This window comes from Jatropha curcas, chromosome 7, assembly GCF_041381405.1.
Source record: "Jatropha curcas cultivar XTBG-Jc1 chromosome 7, XTBG_Jcur_1.0, whole genome shotgun sequence".
NCBI lineage: Eukaryota > Viridiplantae > Streptophyta > Magnoliopsida > Malpighiales > Euphorbiaceae > Jatropha > Jatropha curcas.
In genome coordinates this window covers 16431927-16457447 of record NC_143157.1, presented here as the reverse complement: position 1 = coordinate 16457447, position 25521 = coordinate 16431927, and the positions used below count along the sequence as shown (strand labels likewise).

Below are 25521 nucleotides of genomic sequence, written 5' to 3'. Positions count from 1 at the left end.
AACTCTTAAGTTAATGTTGAGAGTTTAAATGCGAGATCCAACTCTGAGTTAATGTTAACGAACTGAGTTTAAATTCAATATATAAACCTCAAACAAATCGAGCTCCAACATAATAATTTCTTAACAAAGTTATTCATTTTGATTCAATGCACTAATTGGTTCAATTTGATTTTTATCCTCAAAATATTCAGTTACTCGGTTTGTATTAATTTAATTCAATTTGACCCAAACCAGGAAAATGCCCACCCTAGAGATTTAAAGTTGAGCACAATAAGAGTATTGAGGATAGAGGCTCACACTATCTTTAAAGAAAATTCCCCATCTATCTTTAACCATTACAAGATTATGGGGACGCAATTGTGCAGAATGGATAGATAGTTTTTGCCTGATGACCCATTACACTATTTTAACTTTGAAACATGAGAAATCATCATATCTAATTATAAAAAATGGGCAAAACGCAAGAACACATTACTTCAATCCTCTTGTAATAAAGCAGCTAGTAGTATTACAAACCAATTAACTGGTCCGATATCTCGGGGTGAGTTACACTTCTGCAATTTGTAAGAACATTTTCCACCAGCGTAATGTTACAAAATCAATCTCTCATTTCACTTGCTAATCAAGTTCTCACCAACCTCAGACCAAAATGATGATCATATACAAAAAATGCACCACTGCAAAAAAATTGCCTAACTAAAATCACAACAAATTTTCCCTTTTACCTTTTTTTCCATTACTCGTATCTTGGATCCATAGTTTAGGTTACATTCCTCACCTGCAAGTAAAGTGGATTCCAGATCCCTAGAAATGGGACATGATGAGGATTGTGCAGTGACCTCTGCAATGTATTTATGTATGAGTTTCAGAAGAAGCTAGTTTATTGTTTATGAGAATGCTTCTTTTTTCCAAAACGCGGCTCTCCCTTCTCCCTGCTCTGTAATAACTTCAAAACAAAGGATATGAACCCTATGGCAGACATGGCATAAAATACTTTGTATGGTTCCAAGCCCAAGCCAGAGAGATAGGAATAATAGCCAGCAAGTAGGTAGACAAAATCCAATCTCAATTCCTTACCAAGAATGGCTGGGAAGGCAAACAGGGAATTGCTCTCGGGTTTCGAATTAAAGATACCATGAAGAATGACCCCAATGCAAAGAGCTGAATCCAGGAACCATGGAAAGCTATGACCCAATCCTATTCTCTGCAATCATACACAATTTTCAATACGAAGACATTTAACTGAATGAATGAAGAACCTATCTTTTCTTACATCAAAGAGAATTGGTTCGTTAGTATCAAAATTATGCTAACACATCCTGGTACTGGTAGAAATGCTCAAGTCACAACCACTTGGCTCAAACATTTTTTTTTTTTTTTTTTTTTTTTTTTTTTGGAGGTATACTGTATCTATCATTTTGCATTTTGGAAAAAAAAAAATTCATGACTGAAGAGTATGTATAACAAGGGTTTATCCGACAGGAAACAAAGCATTAATAATGTGTGAAAGAACTATTTCTTCCAAGCCCATATGACATTCGAGTTTAAGATTAGATATATTACTTTTTCTCCATGGTTGGAAAACTTGGTACAACTTATAGTAGATTATTCAAGTCCCATATCTGTGCACTATTTTAGGAATTAATTTGGCTAGTGGCATGCCAGGGAAAAAAATTGATGATCCAGACACATTCAAGATGTCAAAGAAGTGATAGATGCAGTGGTTATACCCCATAAAGTGAACAGATAAATCATTCGCACCTGCAACCAAGCCACAAGAGAGGGGACAAACATCAGTGCTCCAAGAAGATGCAGGATCAGCAAGCCTTGTTGGTGATGGAAGATTTCTAATTGTGTGTCACCGAAACTTTTTGAAGAGTTTGGACTACCCATGCTATTCTCCTCAATTGGTGAATTCCGGTTGAAAACACTTTCATGTTCAGATGCCAATTCCTCAGTTCTTCCATTTCCTTGATCTTTAAAATCAAACAGTTCCTTTCTCCGTGCATGACTGCGAAAGGAAGCCGTCAAAAAACTGTTACAGAACATGGAACAACTCTTAGGATGTATCCACAAAAAGCACTGGAACAAAGTGTGTAAAACAATGCATGTAGAAGTTAAAGCTTCAAAAGTACCTGCACAATGCATTATGACAGCATAATGCATGATACGAGAGAAGTATGAATAAACCCAGCGCTGGATGAACAAAGCATCCAAGGGTAATTGCAGTCAGTGCAGTTACAAGTACGGGATTGACTCTTAGAACCCTTACGACCTGCTTTATAAATAAATTATATCAAGAAAATAAGTCAAAGCATCAACCAGGGGAAAAGAAAAATGAGTAGGGAAAGAGTCCCAGCAGGAAAATAAAGACATATCAATCAAAATGGACCATCCAAAGAATTATATTTTTTGGGTATAACACCCAAGTGGACTATCCCTTGCCTTGAAGTGAAACCCAGGACCAGAATTCAAGTAGAGTGTTACAAACGAAGAGCGTGCTTAGCTCAGGTTACACAGTCTACTGCTACCATTCTGATTATAGAATTTGTACGACAGGTTAGAGCTCACCTTTAATGAAAAAAAACTGGAGGAGAGATTAATAAACCAATGAAGGAATCCTAAGCAAAAATTTCCTTCCCATCCTTGCCACCTACAAGTATTAACTTTCCTTATTCAGTAAATATAGTAGTAGCTAAAGCTAATGCATACATACATATATATTATATATTAGAACAAAAGAGGCTTCCATCAGTTAGATTCCTCTAAACATTTCATAAATTATCAAATTTCAAGCAATAGAATCTGTAATTAAAGGCTAAAAACAAATATCAAGGTAAAGCTGCTGAGAAACGACTGAAAATTTAATAATTTAATTCAGAAAATCTGTCATTGGCCCATCATCTATTCCCAGAAAAAGTATTAAACAGCTTTTCTAAGAACACCATAGAATTTTAACAATCACTGGGAATGATGGCTTCTAAAAATCTCTCAAAATTCTCTTTAAAGGAGGTTCTAAGATTAGAATAGCACCCTAGTTTCATTGGAAAAAGAATAGCCAAATACAAGAGAAACCAGTACTGTCTATCAAAAGCAAAAATAAAATAACTAGTAAAATACTACAGTACACAATATCTATTCTATTTTCCTTCAATAACCATGCAGTTTGGCCAAATTCTGGTTGAAGGACATCTTTTGTTTACACTGGATCAGAACTGAAGGTCCTTGACATGCAGGAAAAAAGCATATTTATTCAACAAGTAATTCCTAGTTACAGTTTTTCTCCTCTCTTCAATCCAAGTCCAGTAGAATAACAATGTTTTGGATGTTGAGTTGTGTTATCTAGTGGTTTTTCACTTGAACATATCAAAAGAAAAAAAAAAAAAAAAAAAAAAAAAAAAAAAAAACTAGTCTGACATAATTAAAGCAATCCTATCAAAAATATATATAACATGCTTAAAAAGTGAAATCAACCAGCTGATGGATAAGTTTACAAAAGACAATGTTCCTTACATGTAGGAGCTAAGAACACATATGCTCCCAGTGATTTTGTTGAAATTCAATTATAAAACAGTTTTAAGCACATGATACTTCAAAATCTTTGGGCTCCATAACAAAAGACAGCTAACTGTAAATGGAGTTAATATCAGAACCATGAAGTATCTCACTATCTCTCCCATCTCCTCTTTTCCTTTTCACCGCCATTTCTAACATTAATAAACACATCACTGAATAAGTATAGCATAAAAGATAAAGGCAGCTAAGCTTACAAACCTTGTCTTGATGAAAACATGCATGATGGCAGCCGCATAGAAGATCAATTGGGAAACAAATGTAAGCAGAATTATGAACCCATTTGCAAATAAATAGCAAATCACTGAAATGATGATGAAGCTTGCAAATGGAGGAAGGGGTTGAGACATCAGCAAGGAAATGAGCAAAGAAAACAAAATGGGTATGACCCCTAGAAGTAAAAACGGTAATGGCATTCTCAAATTTGATTCCACAGCTGTCAACATTGAAGGGAGGGGCAAATCAAGATTCCACGCATGTGCTTGCCGCATTAGAGCAAAAAAGATAGCTGCAATGGAGAAACCAACTATCTGCACAGAAGAAAATCCCATAACATGATACAGCTTAGTTTTTTCGCCAAGCTTTAAATAATACCAGCAAAAGTTAAGCTTTCATATCCGTATAGAATCCAGTATAACATATTACTAACTCTCCTTTGATAAGGACAAAATCACTATATGGAACCAAATATGTATTTCTAAATGCATTTTGGCAAACATATCATATAAGTTCACAAAAGATTTTAGGCATTGAAACTGTCACTCATATATGAGCTTCAAGTAATTCTACAACTGTAAGTTCCTTCTGAAAATATTGGATAATTGGCCAATTACATCTATTTAGTACAACAGCTCATAACTACCGCTGTTTCATAGATTCCATTTGTTTCCGGATAATATTTTCCTGTATAACATTTTCTAGGTCTTCCAATATTTAAGACACTCAAGAAAATTAGCCAACAGAAAATATTTTCCTGGCTAAAGGAAAAATTATGTCATTTTAAAAGAAAGTGACGTCTCTTTTTAAGAAAAAGAAACATTTTCCAAACATTAACAAACTTACTATAACACAATAAATCCAACGATCACCAATAGTCACTATTACCGACCACCTTTAACCAACACCAATCACTAGCTACCAGCTACCATCATTGACTGGTAACTACCACAACTGATTATTGTTATGTATTTCTTTCATATTTTATAAATTTTTATAATACGAAGTTTTATAATTAGAAATATTTTCCTATTTCTTAGATAAAAATTTTAATTGTATTTCTTATATCTCATCAATCGATTACATAGGTCTATATATAAGTGTTGAAATCTTTGTGATTAAAGTAAATATTGTGTTTCTTAGTTTAGGTTTATTCCTAACTAGTGTAAAGATTATGTTTCCTAGTTTAGGGATATTCCTATTTAGATTACTTCCTATATTGGAACAATTTTTGTATATATATAGTGGAGTAGAGGTTGAAAATACATCACAAATTGAAAGAAATAAAAACATATTCTTTCCTTTAATTTCTACATGGTATCAAAGCCATTACCGTGAATTTTTCGGCAACGGTTTCGGTTTGAAATAGGACTGAGATACAAACAGTGCCGCCGAGAGTGGGAGTTGGCCGTCACCGCCCACCTCAGAAGGAAGAGGGACCGCCGATCGACCCTCCGTCCAAGCCGCATCGCCGTTCGACCAAGCGCGTGTGCACACGCGCCTCCAGAAGACTTCGGCCGTTCTTCACGCGCCGGCTCGTGGGGCTGTTTCCGGCGAGCTCCGTCGACATTTCTTGTTCCGACAAGCTCGACGACTTGTGGAGATTTTTCCCCTACTGTTCTTCAGCAACAGTTTTGTGTTTGGAATTTTTTTTTTCCGTTTTTTTCGGTGTTTTTTCTGCCACTGCTGGTCCTTCACACTTCTGTTTGAATTTTTTTTTTAATCTGACAGTATGAGTGACGGAAAGAAGGTGGATATAAGTTTTCACTCAGAGAATCCCTCACTTCAAATTAGTCCAGTGAAGTTAGATGGAACAAACTACCTGGCTTGGCCTCGGTCTTGTTTATTATTTATTGAAGCAAGAGGTTTGCAAGGATACCTTGATGGTGGAGCGACTAACCAGTTTCGACAGATCCGGGTTTTAACAAATGGAAATCCGAGAATTCTCTTATTATGTCTTGGTTAATAAATTCTATGCAGCCAACTATTTCCCGAGGATATTTGCTTCTTGATACAGCTAAGAAGATATAAAATGCTGCTTCACAGACATATTCACAAACTGGAAACTATGCTCAGAGGTATGAATTGCGACAGAAAGTTCATGAAACCAAGCAGGGAGATCTGACCATCGCTCAGTATTTTGCGGAACTTAGTGGGTTATGGCAGGAACTAGATTATTATCAAGACTTTCAAGCAAGATGTACTAATGATGCCACTCAAGTTCAGAAGTTGATTGAAGTAGAACGTGTATGATTTTCTGGCTGGCCTAAATAACGAGAATGATCATATTCGAGTCCAAGTTCTTGGACGAGATCCTTTTCCATCCTTACAACAAGCATACTCATTTGTACAGCAAGAGGAGACTAGGAGGAACGCTATGGTTCACAAATCTACCATTGACAAAGTAGGGTTGATTGCTAATTCTGCAAGAGAACATATTCAGCCTACAAAGAACAGTTCTTCAGATAGAGATCATTTATTTTGTGACTATTGCGGTAAGAACAGGCACACCAAGGAGTTCTGCTGGAAATTACATGGACGCCCAACTAAAGGGCATGGAGGAAAGCGGGTCAGTTCTTTCAGACCACAGGCACATATATCTAATAGTGGAGCTTTATTTGAGGAACCATCTACTACTAGAAGCTTTTCTGATAAGGAGATTCAGTCCCTGAAACGATTATTGTCACAGCTTGATTCGTCCTCAACTCAGACTGCGGCCTCCAATTTTGTTAATTCAGGTAATGCTTTTCTTACCTTTCTTGCAAAAATTGCAAAACCCTCTTGGGTTATAGATTCAGGAGCAAATAAACATACAACAGGCTCTATAAAACATTTCCTCACATATTCTAAATATCAAGGCACAGACAAAATTCGCATTGCGGATGGCTCTTTAATACCAATTGCTGGCACAGGTTCTATTGACTGTACTTCCAATATTAAACTCTCTCATGTTCTTCATAGTCCCAGATTTCCTATTAATCTGTTATCTGTCAGCTTAATCACAAAAGCACTTAATTGCAAAGTAACTTTTTACCCGCCTCATTGTATATTTCAGGAACTGAACACAGGGAGAATGATTGGCAGTGGTAGCTTGCGCGATGGACTGTATCTGTTGGATGACATTTGTCGTTTTTCAAATTCGGGTACCAGTCAAGCTTTGTTAGGAACTTCTAGAAATCCTTCCGATGAAGTTATTCGATGGCATAGGAGATTAGGACATCCTCTTTTTCTGTTTTAGGACGTTTATTTCCCACTTTGTCTGCTAAATGTGATTTTAATTCATTAGTATGTGATGGTTGTGAACTTGCCAAACACACCAGACATTCTTATTCTCCGATTAATATTAAAAATTTGATTCCTTTTGCTACTATTCATTCTGATGTTTGGGGTCCTACTAAAACTGTCTCTCTTTCTGGTTATAGATGGTTTGTAACCTTTATTGATTGTTGCACTGGATTGACTTAGGTTTATTTGATGAAAACAAAAAATGAAGTTTTTCCGTGTTTTCAGAATTTTCATAAATGATTTGTACTCAATTTGATGCGCATGTTAAAATCCTAAGAACTGATAATGGTACTGAATACATGAATGCCGATTTTCGTACCTATTTAGATTCTAATCGTATTATCCATCAGACTAGTTGTGTCAATACTAGTGCTCAAAATGGAGTAGCAGAAAGGAAAATTAGGCATTTACTGGAAGTAGCTAGGTCCCTTATGTTCACTATGAATCTTCCCAAACCATATTGGGGGATGCTATTTTGACTGCTGCTTACCTTATCAATCGTATGCCTCTCCGTACTTTGAATTTTAAAACTCCATTAGAGGTTCTTCAAGGAAAAAGCCCTTACATTGTACCTCCTAAAGTCTTTGGATGTGTTTGCTTTGTTCATCAGAATGGTCTTCGCAAATTAGATCCTAGAGCCTTGAAGTGTGTGTTTGTTGGTTACTCTACTACTCAAAAAGGATACAAGTGTTATCATCCTTCTTCCAGGAAATATTGGGGGTTGCACTGCTCTCGACAAAGGAGAAGGTTCAAAAGCAGAATACTTGTAACTGCAGCAAAGGTGCAGTACTAAACCCTAATGGAAAAAGGAATCACTAGAAAATCACCGAAAATTACCTAAACCAATTGTCACAGCAAAGGAAAAATATGTTTCCTCAGCAAATTAAAGCAACAACAGTAGCAGAGGACTGCCCAACATAGCTGCAACAGAATCGCAGCAAACAAACCTATTGAATAAGCCCAACAATGACGATGCAACTCACTGGGTTGCACGTCTCTCTTCAAGCCAACATCGGAGAGAGGAACCAGAGTGAAAAAGACCATTGGACATGCGCCAGCACGTGAACCAGAGCAGGAAGAAAGAGGTGGTGAGTGGTGGCCATTCGCTTGGAATCCGGCGACCTGATTCTGGGGTGTCGCTGATCGGTGGCTGGAGAATATACCAGGATGGGCGGTGAGGCAAAATACTAACCCTAGAAAGGCTTCCTAGGGTGGCAGTGTCTTCTCGTAAGGAAGTTCCTGGAAATTTCTTTTTTTTTTTTTTTTTTTTTTTTAATGGAAGGCTCTAATACCATGTTGAGAGATTATATTGTAATTGTATTTCTTGTATCTCATCAATCGATTACATAGGTCTATATATAAGGAATTCCTATGCTACCTAGCTATTTAGGAATACAAATCATAAACTAATTAGGAATCTAACTCCTAATAGAACTCTATTTACAACAAATCCTTAACAAATAATTTTAACTAATTTTCAATATTGCAACTAAACAATAGAGAATAAATTATTTAGAAAAAATATTTCCCAAAAATAAGTTATTTTCCAAAAACAAACAAAGTTTCAGTCCAACTAAAAATTGAATACTTAAAATGCATGCTTCAACAAAATATATTATTTTGTTTCTTGATCACAGAGTTCGTACAATATATAAATATGCATATTGATTGCCCAGTTTTCATGATCACAACAAGAAACTTCTGTCCTTTTGTTTTTCTTTTTGTTTCTTCTTTTGATTAATATTCCTTTTACAGAAGATATATTTTTTTGGATGGCAATGTTTTGAATCATTAATAGATAGGAAAATTTTCTTAGTAATTACATCCCCAAACACCATATGGTTCCTCAAAGAAAAAGTCATTTGGAGTGAATCAGAAAGAATCAAGTGATCTAAAGGATCTAGGGTGGTCACAACAAGGTATCCAATTTGCCATACCTGTTCTACACAATCCTAATCACAGACCTTAAGCTTCATATAGTAATGTGAAAGACAAAATAATGTCATCGCGATATCAACATGGCCAATTTTACACCAGAACACCACATGTACATTCTAATTGGGTTCTCTTGAAAGGTGAATCACATCCAATCACAGAGAATCAATGTCTAAGGAATCACTCAAACAATAATTAATTAAACCATTGACAAATCATAGCAACTATGATGAGAAGAAACTGCAAGAAAACAGGATCCCAAAATTGACATGAAGCAGAGAAAGAGAAGAGGCAAACATTGCACAAGCACAAAATGTCGCATCAGGACTCTAAAATCACCTGAGAACTATACAAAAGCAAAAACCTGCTTGCTGCTGCCGTCTCAGAAACAGCGAAACTTATTTTATAAGAACAGTGAGGATCAACCTGCAAAGAGAATTTGAACAAAATAAATAAATATATAACACTAAATTAACTAGTTATACAATTCAAATAAATAAAAAACTTTGTACCAGCAACAGAACAGTCGTTTTTTCAGATCCCTGAACAGAACTCCACGTTGCTGGTGAGGAGTCAACAACAATAGTTTCACCATACAAATTAGGAAAGATGTGAAGACCCGAAGTAGGATCCCATGCAAGTGCTACAGGTGGAAAACACCGCAGTTTGCAAAGCCCTGAAATACCAAGAAAGCTAGATTAGCAGAAATTTTGATTATTAAGGAAATATATAAAGGATATGAGGAATGGTACATATTTGAGGATTTAGAAACTCTTATCAAGTGAATCTATGTTAAATTCAAATCTAACAAAATGTCCAAAAAGTGAGTTTCCCTAAGATCCGATTAGAGGTCAGATATTTCAAGGATAAATTTATTACAAATGCTAAAAGGCTAAACCTAGCATATGAAATTGAAGAGGGTAGAAGCACATATCAGGACCGAGTTTGTAATAGTTTAAGACTTAAGCACAGTTCAGTCCACCAGGGAAACAAACATGAGAGGTTTAAAAGTACAGAAAATATCAAAAGCGCTAGGCGCCCTTGAGGCCACAAGGTCCTCCCATTGCCCAAGGGGCTCGTACAAGTGAAGTGAGGAATTCCAGATAACTCAAAGTTTAGAATTTTATATTGGTTCCAAAAGGCATTATATGATTTAGAATAGATATATTATTAAAGAATCAAAACTATGTCATGCAATATGCATTTTGAATTGTGCATTCAAAAATTCATTCTAGAAAAGAACATTGGATAATTTAGAATTCTAGATAAAATGTTGAAGAGTCAAAACGTTGAATTGTTTTGTTAATTTAACCTAATTCTTTTGTTGGCTATCAAACTTCCAATTTGTATCCACTTTCTTTTTTCTCCTCCATTTTGTCGTACTTATTTTTAATGGTTAGATTAGATTTTGATCTAGATATTTAATGGCTGTCAAACTTTCCAATTTCAGCAACTTTTTTCTTTTCCATATTTATGTGTTATATTTTGACCTATTAATGGCTATCAAACTTTCTGTATTCCAGCCGCTTTCTTTATATATATATATATATATATATATATATATATTCTTAAACCTAATATTTTAATATCTGCAGAGGGAAATAGCAAAATTTGTTTGAGGCACTCGCCCACATATCGCTGATACAAACCCGCCTCTGAAAACTTATTCAAGAAAGAAATTTAACTCCTCAAGTGCTTTGCACATGGGTTTAGAGCGTTTGGAAGAAGTCAAAACTGTTGGAGAAGATGGAATTAATCAGTTGCTGGAATTTCTCAGAGTATAGAAACTGCTTTACATGCCTGATTTTTCTGCTGCAGTTATCACTTATCCACTTCCCCACCTTCCCAATTATTTAGGATTTGATTTGCTTTCCCGTCAGTATTTATATTTCGTTTTCTTGTTCTTTATTCATATTATTATTGAAGTATTAATCAGAGTTGTAAGGAGTCTGGTCCTCTCCATACGGACTAAGCAAATAAAGCTTTCCCTTCCATAAAATTTCTTTCTTTTCTTTTTATTTTCTGCTGCTGCTATCACTGGTATCAGAGCCAATCATGGTAGTGTCCACCCGAGCCTCCACCTCAAATGATAACCCACCACCACAACCGCCTCCACCTCCACCCAAACCACAAATTCCCATACCCGATTCCACTACAGAAACTGTTCTACAGCAGCTTGCTTACCTTGCTTCTAAGATGGAAGCTATGGATGCTGCTATGAAAGCTCAATCACGAGCCAAAGGTCCTGCATCTGCTGCTGACCAACATTACTCACACCGAAATGCCTGGGAAGATGATGAAGCAGAGGAACACAATTCTCCATGGGGTTCCAGAAATTTTCAGCGCCGTCCTCACACTAAGATGGAGTTTCCACGATTTGAGGGAGGCGATCCACGTGGTTGGATCCTAAAGGCTGAAAAATACTTTCGATATTATCAAACTGCAGAAGAGTTGAAGGTCGATGTTGCCACCATGTACCTCGAAGGAGATGCCCTTGACCTATTTGCTTGGCTTAATAATGAAAAACCACTGTTATACTGGAATGAATTGGTAAAGGCTCTTCAGGAGAATTATGGACCTGCTGAATTCCAGAACCCCGACGAGCATTTATGCAATATCAAGCAAACAGGTTCCATTCAGGAATATCGTCAGGAGTTTGCCAAGAGATCTGCCCGTGTTTCCAATTGGCCAGAGCATTGTCTCCTTGGTGTCTTCCTTAATGGATTGCGAGAAGAACTAAAAGCAGATATCCGGATTCACAAGCCAAGGACAGTCTACCAAGCTATGAGCTTGGCCATCGAGTTTGAGCAAAAATTAGGCTCATCTCGTGGGGCACGATCTCAAACTTGGACAACACCCACAAAACCACCTTCTGCTCCTACAAAACCATTGCTTCCCACTCCACAGGTTGGCGCATGCAAGGACCCAGCAAAGCCATGGGACATTGAACGTCAGAATCGCATTGCTCGTGGCTTGTGTTTTAGATGCAATGAGAAGTATGCACCTGGACATCGCTGCAAGACTGCCTCTTTAACCCTAATGGAGCTGGATGAATTGGAGCAGGAAGAGGAAGAAGCTGCCCAAGATCCTACTAACCTTGCTGAAATTTCATTTAATGCTATTTTGGGCAAGAATTCTTGTGCAACTATGAAGCTGCAAGGAACCCTTCAAGGACGTAAGGTCCTAATTCTGGTTGACAGTGGGTCAACCCATAACTTTGTTTCTGATCAGCTGGTGGAAACTTTGCAATTACCGGAAAAAATAATTCCGGCCTTTGGAGTACAAATCGGCAATGGGCAGGTGATTCAATGTAACAAATTGTGTGTTGATCTCACCATTCAGCTTCCAGGTTTGGCGATTACACAGGATTTTTATCTCTTCTCTATGGGCGGCGCAGACTTGGTGCTCGGAATCCAATGGTTAGCGTCACTTCAGACGATACAGGCCAACTGGGCTGAATTGTTTTTGATTTTTAACCATGAGGGCAAGCAATATAAACTCCAAGGTGTGCCTCCGAAATCTGCAGAAGCTTCTCTCAATGCGTTGTCCAAAGAAAGTTATAGACCAAGTAACCCTATCCCTAAGGAAATTCAAATATTAATTTCAAAATTTAAATTTATATTTGAGGGTCCCATCTCTTTACCACCTTATCGCACCCATACTCATTCAATACCTTTATTACCTAATTCAAAGCCGCCAAACACAAGACCTTACCGCCACCCTTACTCACAGAAAACCGAAGTCGAGCGACAAGTTGCTGAATTACTTGCAGCTGGCTTCATTCGCCCATCCACTAGCCCTTTTGCTAGCCCCGTTATTCTTGTCCTGAAAAAAGATTCCACCTGGCGTATGTGCATAGACTACAGACGCTTGAATCAAATCACCATCCCTGACAAATACCCAATACCCAATGTGGATGAATTACTTGATGAACTCCACGGCTCCACCATTTTTTCTAAGATTGATCTACGATCTGGGTATCACCAAATTCGAGTCAACCCAACCGACATTCACAAAACTGCCTTTAGGACCCATTCTGGCCACTACGAGTTCATTGTCATGCCCTTCGGCCTTACAAATGCACCATCTACCTTTCAGGCAGCCATGAATGACCTCTTTAGACCTCATCTTAGAAAATTTGTGCTTGTTTTCTTTGATGACATCCTGGTTTATAGTTCTTCACTAGAACAGCATCTATCACACTTGGAAACTGTTCTCCAATTATTGCGTGACCAGCAATACTATGCTAAACCTTCCAAGTGCTTATTTGGACAACTGCAGGTGGCCTTCCTTGGTCATATCGTCTCAGCTCAAGGTGTTGGAGTAGATCAAGATAAAATCAGCGCAGTGTTGGAATGGCCAGTTCCTTCCTCAGTTAAAGAATTGCGTGGATTCTTAGGGCTCACTGGATATTACAGGAAATTTGTGCAGAATTATGGGCTGATAGCCAGGCCCCTCACTGCTCTTACAAAAAAGAATGCCTTCCATTGGAACCCAGTAGCCGACTCTGCATTTTTGACTCTCAAAAGGGCCCTCACATCTGTTCCTGTTCTTCGACTTCCAGATTTTTCCTCCCCATTTACAGTAGAGTGTGACGCCTCCTCTGAGGGAGTGGGAGCGATTTTGCTACAAGATGATCACCCTATTGCTTATTTTAGCAAAGGGTTATCTTATTCCAGCCGCCTCAAATCTGCTTATGACAGAGAACTTTTGGCTTTGGTTCTAGCTTTACAAAAGTGGAAACATTACTTGATGGGCAGCCACTTTTATGTTCGTACAGATCATAGAAGTTTAAAATATCTCTTGGAGCAGCGCCTTTCCACCAATGAACAGCAAAGATTGCTTCTGAAACTCTTACCTTTTGACTTTTCTATTGTCTATAAAGCAGGTAAAGAAAATATTGGCGCTGATGCACTCTCACGTCGCCCACAACACGCTGACTTTTTGGCACTTGCAATTCCTATCCCGCTCGATTTCTCCAATTGGGCCCAAGGATTACAAGACGATGAATATACCCGAGATTTACTAGCTTCCCTCCAAGCAGATTCGGCTTCCTATCCAGATTTTCATGTGGCCGATTCTAAGCTTTTTTACAAAAATCGTTTGGTCATCCCAAATGATATGGCTTTGCGACAGAAACTTTTAGCTGAAGCTCATGACACTCCAACAGCAGGCCACGGCGGGTATTTGAAGACCTTGAAACGTCTCAGTTCTACCTTTTACTGGCCAAAGCTCAAACAAGATGTCAAAGCTTATGTGCAGAATTGTCTCATCTGTCAGAAGGCTAAGTACCAAGCTTTGGCACCCGCAGGTCTATTACAACCCCTACCGATACCAACCAACATTTGGGAGGACATCTCAATGGACTTTATTTCTGGTCTTCCTAAATCTGGTGGCTTTGACACAATTTTAGTGGTAGTTGATAGGTTGAGCAAGTATTCTCACTTCATCCCTCTTGCTCACCCATTCACTGCCAAGTCGGTTGCTGAAATCTTTTGCAGGGAGATTGTGCGCCTCCATGGCCTTCCATGTTCCATCATATCAGATCGAGATGCCATCTTCCTTAGCACTTTTTGGCAGGAGCTCTTTCGCCTAAGTCAGACTAAGCTTCGGGTTAGTACTGCTTACCACCCTCAAACAGATGGACAGACCGAGGTGGTGAACCGCTGTTTGGAAACTTATCTGAGGTGCTTCACCTTGGAGCAACCCCGTTCATGGAGCAAATTCCTCTCTTGGGCAGAATATTCCTTCAACACAGGATTTCACACTTCAGCTGGCACCTCACCTTTTCGAATTGTTTATGGAAGAGAACCCCCTATGATAACTCCTTTTGTACGTGGTGAAACTCACATCGCTGATTTGGAAGCACAACTCTTAGAACGTGATGCCATGCTTCAAATCCTCAAAGACAATTTGCAAAAAGCCCAGACACGTATGAAACAACAAGCAGATGCTCATCGCAGGGAGTTATCCTTTGAAGTAGGTGACTATGTCCTTTTGAAACTTCAGCCGTACCGCCAACAGTCCCTTGCTCGCCGACGCTATGCCAAGCTATCTCCTAGGTTCTTTGGACCTTATAAAATCATCAAGCGAGTTGGTTCAGTAGCGTATGAGCTTGAGCTCCCATCCGATGCTAAGGTTCATCCTGTTTTTCACATTTCATTGCTTCGACCTGCACTTGGCCACCATATTCCGACTACACCAGCTCCGCTGCCAGTAAATGACGATTGGGAACTGGAATTAACACCTGCAAAAGTCCTAGACCACCGCTGGTTGCATCGTTCAGGCACTCCAACTTTGGAGCTCCTCATTCAGTGGGAGAAACGTCCAGTAGAAGAAGCAAGTTGGGAGGAGTACGACCTCTTGGTTGACCAGTTCCCTCAATTTCGCCTTGAGGACAAGTCGAGTTTTCAACGGGGGAGTACTGATACAAACCCGCCTCTGAAAACTTATTCAAGAAAGAAATTTAACTCCTCAAGTGCTTTGCACATGGGTTTAGAGCGTTTGGAAGAAGTCAAAACTGTTGGAGAAGATGGAATTAATCAGTTGCTGGAATTTCTCAGAGTATAGAAACTGCTTTACATGCCTGATTTTTCTGCTGCAGTTATCACTTATCCACTTCCCCACCTTCCCAATTATTTAGGATTTGATTTGCTTTCCTGTCAGTATTTATATTTCGTTTTCTTGTTCTTTATTCATATTATTATTGAAGTATTAATCAGAGTTGTAAGGAGTCTGGTCCTCTCCATACGGACTAAGCAAATAAAGCTTTCCCTTCCATAAAATTTCTTTCTTTTCTTTTTATTTTCTGCTGCTGCTATCACGCCTCGCCTGGCTGTGCCTTGGTGCCTGGGCAATGCCTAGTTGAAGGCGCTCGACTCATTGTACAGCAGGTGCCTACCCCTCACCTTGCTTAGCGCCTCGGCGAGTGCATCGAGCACCTGGTGACTAACACTCGAAATTCATGAAATCTAGGAGTTCAGCCACTAGGAAAGTCCGACCATGCCCAAATTTACAAAAATGCATTTATGGTCACAATATTTCACATAGCCTATAGAAATTGAAAAATTGAGCTAACTATAGAAATAAATTAAATTCCTTACTAATGCTTTCGATGTCTCCAGCCTCTTCAGCAGGAAGCCCAGACCTTTTAATTCCACAGCCCATAGTTTTCAGAGAAAAAGTAACAGGCAAAAGTCCTAAGCTAATGGAGAATGATAGATTGAAAGCAAGGGGATGATCCTCTTCCAAAAATATTTCCTGCACAATATGAAAGTCATGCACCAGTCAGAAGTCCCATGGGCTCACCAAAACTTTCCCCCCATCTTTGAGAGGAAACTAAAAGCAAATGAGTTAAATTAATAAGTTACCACTAACAAAATTTGTCATTCATAAAATTAAAGGACAATTTCATTTTACCATTAATAAAAAAAATCTTGGTTTTACTTTTTTTCTTCCTCTCATTTTCAGGAATGAAAATAAATTTCACGTCTCTATTTTCGTTCCTGTTATTTACCTACCTGCACTTCTCCCATATTTTTTATCCCAAAGAAGTGTTCAGATTCTACTAATTAGAGACCTCAGAAGTAATTCAGCCATTTCATAGAAATATTAACCTTTTGTAAATAGGTAGATAGAAGCATCGATTGAACGGATAAATTTCTCTCCCCATCCTCTGGGTTAAAGAATTGCCCAACTGCCATGGATGTTGCTGGTGGAGGCCTGCCTGAAATACTCTGAGCATCAGAAATAGATACGTCAATTATTCACACCATTCTGAATTACAAACCAGAAGGGTACAACTGATATTAATCATTAACACCCGTTATTTATAGTATAAAAAAATAAGTAGCTTATTAAAACTTTCTAGTGATAATTTGCTGATATGGAAATCAAAAAGCAAATTGCTAACGAAAATGTACATGATTCATATGTTAGTTGTGCCATTGCAAACTGCAAGCATCAATAATGTATAGGTCATTCAATGTTATTTGATATTTACATTGAAAAGCATACATATGAATGAGGAAGGAAACTTTGGGCACATTAGCAGTCAAAATGAAGGTATTATTTGCTTCCCAAAAAAAAAAAAAAAAAAAAAAAAAAATGCAATCTGTGGGACCGGCGCAAGGTTAAAACAGACTAAACAAACGAGGAAACCTATCTGATGCAGATTCGACAAATGTTTAGAAAAAGGGAAGGTCATGAAAAAGAATTAAGGGAAACATTACTGGACGAGGAGCAACTGAGATGGTCAGGAATCTGAAACCGCGCATATCCTCCAGACTTAAACGAAGAATGGCAGATGGTGGCGCTTGCTCTGTCTGACTACCAGGTTCAACCTGATAAACATGCATCATATTCAGAAAATAAAGTGAACATACCACTCATCTTGACAATTGTTTAGTCCAAACAAACTTCAATAGGAGAAAATTTTAGACCTCCCTTTATAATATATTGAAAGATTCACCATTACAACACACAAGCATGTAAAAAAGAAAAGCAACATTAGGCCTAATAATGTAAAATTCCCCTCAGAACATAAGGAGGTATTTAATACCTGTCTTGGTGCTGGTCTTGAAGGAATCTGCACCAGCTTTGATGTCACTTCTACAACCCTTTTACTAGCAGCAAAGTCCAAAGTTGATTTCGCCTTTTCAGGCCAAAGATGAAGTCTAACCCCAAAGCATGGAGCAAGATTTGTCACAAAGATGAAATGGCTTTTTCCATTTGAACCCTATGAGAAAAGTTAAAATCTAAGCAACTTCATGCTTGTGCTGGCTCAAGAATTCAGGAGATCAAATGAATAAAAATTTATTTTCGAAAGAGGAGAACACAACAACTAAACCTGCTGAGCCAATCTATAGATGTGCAAACAAGGAAGCTTCATGAACTTGAACTACATCCTAGAACTTTAATGAGTTTTAGCAATATTTGTTCAAGTACAAGACAATCAAATTTTGACATTTTATATGCAAAATTCAATATATATATATATATATATTGGAAGAGCAATGTTAATGCCTTGGAAGTCGAATGCTGAAACAAAGGAAATGAAAGACGGAAGTGAACTCTCGAGTGAAATCCAAACATATTAGCAACTAGGGCTGTGAATGGTTCCTAGGGATTCAAACCGAACTGAAGAACCATGCTAAACCGAACCGGAACCAAAAAAGAACCAAGATAGTAGGAGCCAAGCCGTACTGAACTGAATGCAATTCATTATTTTGGTTTTGGTTCCGGTTCTTATAAAGAACCGCACCAAAACTGTACTAGAACCAAACTGAACCGAATCGAACCGAAAAACCAATTTATACATATATTTTTTCTATCTCTTAGAATATTATGTTATTTGTTGCAGGCATCAAATTTTATTATTTGAAAACAAAATCTTTATTAGTTGGTACTATTTAATTAATAATAAAATGGAGTATAAATTGAAATTAGTTATTCAAAATGAAAAATTGGTATCGGATGATTCCCATCATCACTTATTGTATATAATATTTTAACAATATGATAAACATAAATGTTTATATAGTATTTTACTATATCTATAATTTAAATAAAAAGTGTTTTAATTATAAGTGTCACTTTGTTAATCATAAATGTTTATATAGTATCGACCATTACTTTTTAATTTCTATCCTTGTACGGTTTGATTCTTTTTTTTTTTTTTTTAATTAGCATATATTGTAAATTTATTTTGATATTAGAATATTTTATGTAAAGGAACATTGTAGCGTATTTCGAAAATATAATAATTTCCAATGGGGAACAGGAACCAGAACTAAAGAACCTAAACGAAAAGTGAAAAACTGTACCAAAACCATACCGAAAATTTGATTCAGTATAAACCTGGTTCTTCAGTCCTTCGGTTCTGACTCCGTTTCCTAAAAATTAAAAAACCAAATTTTTGGTTCGGTTCCGGTTTCTCTTAAGAACCATCCGGAACCAGAATCAGCCCTCTTAGCAACAATAACATCAAAGATAAAAAACATAAATTGAACTTTTCACCACTATCAATGAGAAACTTTGGCAACGCTAACCAGTTTTTGTATGTCCAACCACCGCCTCCTCCCATCCATGGCCAAAACAGTCATAGTAGTAGTCTGGATGTACAGATCCCTCTCAAGGCCATCATCATTCCAGTGAACATTTTTGGGACAACTGGATAAAGCATGCACTTGAGAGCCTGCAAGTATGATAAAGTTTATCCAATAAATTACTGTTTTGCTCTTTAACTAATTTGTCAAGGAAATAAAGAAGTCAATAACATGAACTACAAAAAAATAGTAAAAGGTTGAATAGAACTTTCTACATGCACCTTAACAGTGGCTTCTGCTGGCAATAATATTAAAATCTGGCATGCTAATGATCTTGAAAAACCAAAGTCCAAATACAGGATTATCTGCTCAAGTAAAAGTTCCACATGATAATCCTTGACCCGGTCAATCATCCTCTAAAGGTCAAACAGCAGTAGAGAATGCCTTGTTGACCTAATGGCACTAAAGGAATTTTAAAACTAAGTTGTTCCTATGATTTATCGCTTGAGTCCAGAAAGTACATCACATGCATTGGTATACAATGTTTTTTATAGTGAGTATTCAAAAGATAAGGCTGGTCGAAAGAAGTTTTAATTCTCTAGCTATTTTGCCTTCATCTTAAAAGTAGTTATTCAGATTGTAGCTATCCTCCAAGTAACTAGAAAGGAATCATTTGGTACTTACTGCAAAATGCCACAAAAGTAAAGACATATGGAATAGGAAAAAGCCGTACAGTAAAAGGTTGGCTCTGATCTTATGATAACAGCATGATGTGAAGGTTGTGCCACTCCCTAAACTGTACTGGCATCAGACATTTATCCAACTCTAGAGTGTTCTCTTCAGTTCTTTTTTTGTAGAAACATATCAAGTGTTTGTGAATGTATTGAAAATAAATTAACATATAATCCATTTATATACTCTAGTTTAGCCTCTTCCAATTTGGTATTCCCTGTATAGTCTCTTCCAATTTGGTATTCCCTATTTTCGACATTATTTTTACAACTATTTCCTCAACTCCATTTCCAACTATCTATCACACATGTAGATGCATCACATGCCTTGGTAAGGCAAGAAAGTAATTTTACAAACCACCATGAACTTTTTTTTTACTTTCAGCAATTTCACCTAATTATTTAATATAAACCTCAAAGTTTCAAAATACTTAATAGCCTTCAGCTGAAACAAACATAAAATGACAATTGAAAATTACCAAAAGCATCTTTTATATCTTTAATGGGTGCATGAGAGTGTGGTTGCCTCATCCAATTGAATGTCTGTGGTATCCCGCTACGAAGCATTCTTGAAAATACTGTTAATCTCTTCTGAGTTTCAGGAAATGGCAGACCTGTTCTGGAGTCTACCAGACTAAGGAGAGTATGAGATACCTACAGAGAATATAAAAATTTTGAGCTCACACAGTCCTAAATTTGAGTTCCAAGACAGATAATATACTCACTTGTACAACTAGTTGATTACACCATAAAATAGCCTGGTGTTCCATCGATAACCACACATTTCTCATGCCTGTACTACTTATCATAAATCCATGAGTATAAGGCACAATGTCGTCCAGGGTCTCTAACTTTGATCGTACCTGGAAGCATTAAAAAAAATACACAAAATCATACAAATAAAAAGTGAGGGCATAGACAAGAACATATCAAGCTATACATCCTGTGTTTCATAATAATGCGAAGAGTAGAAATGCCCAGCCCAGCATATTGATTTACTAGTATATTCCACAAAGCTCGGCTAAAATACAAATTGCTTCTGGATAATAACAAGAGAACTTCAACTATTGATAGCCTTGTTACAATAATAAATTACAAATAAAGAGATTAATATAATAACACTAATAATCATTAATCAAAATCATATGAAAGACTTGAAGAATTTAACATGACATAGGCCTCCCAACCATAGTTATTAAAGGAACGCCTTAAGGCTCAAGGGCTTCTGTCTCAACGGTCCTCAGGCGGGCAACTTCACTCAGGTTTTCACCTCTGGGTAGAGGCGTGCACCTTTTTGTTCCTTTTTTGCACCTAAGGTCAAGAAAGGCGCGCCTTTCTATTTTTTTGTTTTTCTGAAGAAGTCACCTAAGGATTTTCTTGCAATATAAAGTATTATAGCCAGCATCTGCTTAGGCAAATTAATAAATAAAATGCAACACAAAAACCAGTAATGTGCTTCGTGACCTAGCCTCCTCTCCTACATCTAGCACTCACCTCTTGCAATCTAGTTTTTAGCCAATAACCATTCAGATATACCTTTCTCAATTTCTCTTCCTATATTTGCTTTTTAATTTTTTTTTTTTTCCATTTTCTTGATTCTACTCTTCTCTATCTTTACTCTAATATCTTAAAATATAAATTGTCATTGCGCTATTTTTTTTCCTGATTTATGTGTGTTTCTTTCCATCTTTTTCTAATTTTCTTTTTCATTTTTTTATATGTTTAAAAATTTTTTTTTCATTGTCGGATTTATGTGTTTGAAATTTTTTTTTTTTTTTTGGGCGCCTCACTTCACTCGGGCTCGCACCTTCGCCTAGAGGCTAGCTCCTACACTCTAGCATCCCTTTGTGCCTTAGTGCGCCTTGCGCCTTTAATTACTATGCTCCCAACTGACTAGCTTAACCTTTTAGATTGAATGCTCCAATACCAGCAATAAAGGAAAAATAAGATAAATAGAAAAAGACTATTTTGACTTCTAAGCAATTACTCTGAGATGCTACTTGCTCGATGTAAAACACAAGAATGGTCATGGTACAGATAAAACACTCATACAAACTGTTACAATTTTTAAAGGACAAAACAAATTGAATAAGAGAACAATAAATGTAGAGAGCGGATTTTTTCAACTCAAAGCAAAGAGTATTAAAAGAACCAACCATGTATACCATAACAATTACTCAAGAGATGTGACTACCAATAACCTTTGGACCAAAATAAATATTTAAACAAACCTGATAATCATTATAGCCACCAGAGATGGAGATAACAACAACATGAGAGAGCAATGGATCTGATACATAATGTCCTGTCCGAGTCTTTTGAATCTCATATCTATTCCTCCATTCCTGGTTCACATATGCAAAATAATGACCCAATGATGGCTGCAAGGCCACAGGAGGTGACCTGAATAAAATGAAAATTATTGTTAAAAAGGCATATGAAATATGTGAAATTTACAACCAAAGACATTAATGAAGCTGCAAAGCTTACTGGTGTGGTGTAGAAAGCGTAATTATGGTCTCAACTGCTGACTTCCTTATATTTGGGTGGATAATTGCAGCTCTAGCAACAAAACCACCCATAGAATGACCAACCAATATCACATTTTTTGGTAAACTACCAGAGGTTGCAGCACCTTCTCTTTCTCGGGCATCATGAGATTCTTTGTATTGATCCAAAATCTGTAGGCATAACAAGAACCGCTTGCAGAAATTAAAATATATAAAAGAAAAATCTGGAGTTGTTGGAAACTGAAAATCTTCAAGTTTAAATGACTTCAGGAGAGCTTAAACCCATTGCCATTTGAGGGGCAGAAAACTGACAGTATTTTCATGCAAAGAAGAAGATAACAAATGAATTGACATAACTTAGTGTTCAGAAGCAAACCCACGTAGTTAGAAGAAAATATACTTTAATAAAAGCCATTCCTAATTCTGAAAGAAGAACGGCATTTTACATTATCTATGCAGGATTAAGCACTTTAGCTTCTCAATTATATAACATGATATGTAAGAAATTCCCATGTACTGAAAAAGGTAAAGCTTATGCCATTTCATTTTAATTAACAACACCACCCAGGTCAGATTTTAGATATAACAATAATCCAAATATGACTGAGAAGCAGTACCCTATGTATAGCATATACAACATATTCTGTGTGTTCTTCAAGTATTCGGCCGTCCATTGCTGAATGTTCACCTTCAAGGTCTACAGCAAACCAATCCAGCCGGCTAGCATACTGGTTAGGTAGTTGAAAACCAGCTACACTTGTATCTAACCCTCCCTCGTCAGAAGTCAGGATAGCCTCTTGATAAAATGTCCGTTCAAGTGGACCTCCTTGATACGCCCTATCAGATTCTGCAGCCAAGGATCTTACCTGTAAGGAAAACAATACAGCCAATATGATAAATAAAGAAAAATGTGTGTGCAAGCATATAGATCCACAAATGCACAATGCATGATATAATTATCAATCCATTGCATATGGTGTATATAAGAATTCATATTGGATCTTGTTCAATGCATTAATGTCAAAACAAAAGGAAAAAGGAAGTTAACAATTTCTTTTCTTTTTTGGTTTTTGTGGTGGGGGCTCGCTGTTGGTAGGGATTGCGAAAGATGCTTTCATTTCCTTGAACTCAAATGGAATAATAAACCTGCTTTCACAACTTCTTTCTAATTCACTTAATGAATTTGAGTTTCCCATTAAACTTATACACCTTTGAACAAATATGAAACCTGACCCTCATCGAAGTGTGAAGAAATACTATGGCCAGGGCAAAATTATAGACTAGAAAGTAAAAACTTCAGTTCATAGGCAAGAAGAACTCCCTAGACCTCACATAAGTGCATCCAGCTCCAATCTTCACCATGTCCACAGCCAACAAACAATCCACTAGTTAAAGACCATCATAAACATTAAGCATAAAAACTACTACCACCAACCACCAACCTGCTTCCATCAATTATTTGAAGCAGACATTCAAAATATATGCCACCAACAAACGAATTGCTAAGCAGGAGAAGGCTCTTAACCATTTCAAATCTTATCAACTATTAAACGCCTCAGCCTCTTCACCTAAAGTTTGCATCACCCTTTATTTTGTTTTACAAGCAACTACAAAAATGAAAAGGACAGTTGGGATTTTTATTCAACATGAAACCACGGAAAGAAAGTTAAGAAACCTTGCTTAAAAAGCATGCATAACTTTTAAGAATTTTCATACTAAACAATGTGCCAAATAGCAAATACTAATGAGCTAATGGCCAGCTAAATTCCTTGTGGACTTTACGTATATATATTGCATATATACTGCTGCAAATGAAAGTCTTTAAAACAATATGCAAGCACCAAGGCATGCATTACATAGGCACCATTCAGCACTTCGTTATTGAACAAATTCAACATATGCCAATACAAACCACATTAAAGTAAAATAAAAAAAAAAAAAAAAGAATAATGAAGACCTTGCCTGTTTGTAGCTGCCGCCATTGCCAGGAATAAAAAGAACTGGAACCCCACTAAGCTGCTTAAGATGCTCATTGAAATCAATCTTTTTCCACCCTTCATGGTACAAGTACAATCCGTACTTTGCAGATGACCCACCATCATTCGTAGAAATTGGAACATACGTAGGATACATATACGTCATTACACAACCATTTGAAATGGGCTTTAACAAACCATACAAAGCCAATAGACCAATCCATATGGTTAGTATAACAAGAACTGCCACTCTAAGCTTGGCTCTCAAACCTTGCATTTTCCAGATCAATCTTCTATATCACCAACTCTGCATATTTCTACTTCAGTTACTCAAAATCTTTAGGAAAAGCCAAAATCATTAGCAATTAGTTTTGATAAGCTAAAAAAAAGCAACATCAAAATTGACGAGTCCACTTTATAGAAAAAGCAATCCAAGTTTAGTCAATAGATCCTTATTCTAATTAACTTGATTCAGAAACAATGAGAGTGAAAAATTGAGTAGAACTGCTCGAGAAAATAAAAGAGAAGATTAACTGCTTGCCTTGTTCATAAATCGAAGGCTTCCATGGTTTTGATTGTTCCAACTTGAGATGATATGTTTAGAACTTAGAACTCAACGTTCACGAAGAAGAACCAGTGATTGGAATTTCAGGTTTTGGCTTTGAGTAGAAGATGGAAGAGACAGGAATCAGTAATGAGACATTTGACGGGAGAAATGCAGAGGAAAGAAAGCTTTGCGAATCTGAGCTATCAGAACAGAGAAAATCTCGGCACTTTCTGCGTTACTTTCCTCCCGCATGGGTATCCGATGTATGGACGGCCGGATTTGAGTGGAATATGGGTCGGACTAGTTTGTTTTGGGTCAAATTATCAAAAAGCCATTCACGTTTGCGCTAATGGACACTTTGGTCCCTGCTCGTCTGAAATTACCAATCTGACCTCATCGGGGATTGCAAGAACCAGGCTTATTTTCATCTATGGAATCTCAATTTAGAGGATCATCATTTTACGGTACTTTATCTTTAAATTACCACTTAAAATTGTTAAATATTTTATTTTTGTAATATTAAGGGGACTCTAATCACCTTCCAGTGAAAAATGATTTGGAAAACTTATGTGGCATAATTCATTTAAACCTATCACAATTTTTTAATTTCACGTAAGCCTTGGAAATTGAAGTTTCTCTCTCATGTCTTATCACTATGTTGGAAATTTCTCTCATCCCTTCACACTCTCTTTCATATTTATT

The 25521-nt window shown here is 37.0% G+C and overlaps 1 protein-coding gene across 5 annotated transcripts; it reads right to left on the bottom strand.

Moving 5' to 3' along the window:
* Positions 1–471: 471 nt before the first annotated feature.
* LOC105644225 (phosphatidylinositol deacylase) lies at positions 472–25115 on the bottom strand. 5 transcript variants are annotated; one of them, XM_089723651.1, is made up of 19 exons: positions 24814–25115; positions 24254–24609; positions 22914–23157; positions 22277–22467; positions 22018–22189; positions 20512–20649; positions 20266–20440; positions 19059–19204; positions 17570–17746; positions 17241–17351; positions 16626–16745; positions 16113–16269; positions 9522–9685; positions 9349–9435; positions 3775–4103; positions 2572–2653; positions 2136–2278; positions 1762–2035; positions 472–1204 (listed from the first exon to the last, which is right to left on the bottom strand). In XM_089723651.1, the coding sequence occupies exons 2-19, from the start codon at positions 24547–24549 to the stop codon at positions 881–883; spliced, it is 3330 nt and encodes a 1109-aa protein (XP_089579777.1). In that variant the 5' UTR covers positions 24550–24609; positions 24814–25115; the 3' UTR covers positions 472–880. The 5 variants fall into 5 exon arrangements, with proteins under 5 accessions (XP_089579777.1, XP_089579778.1, XP_089579776.1 ...); XM_089723652.1 differs by having other exon boundaries at positions 24254–24589; XM_089723650.1 differs by having other exon boundaries at positions 24254–24579.
* Between the last annotated feature and the right edge of the window lie 406 nt (positions 25116–25521).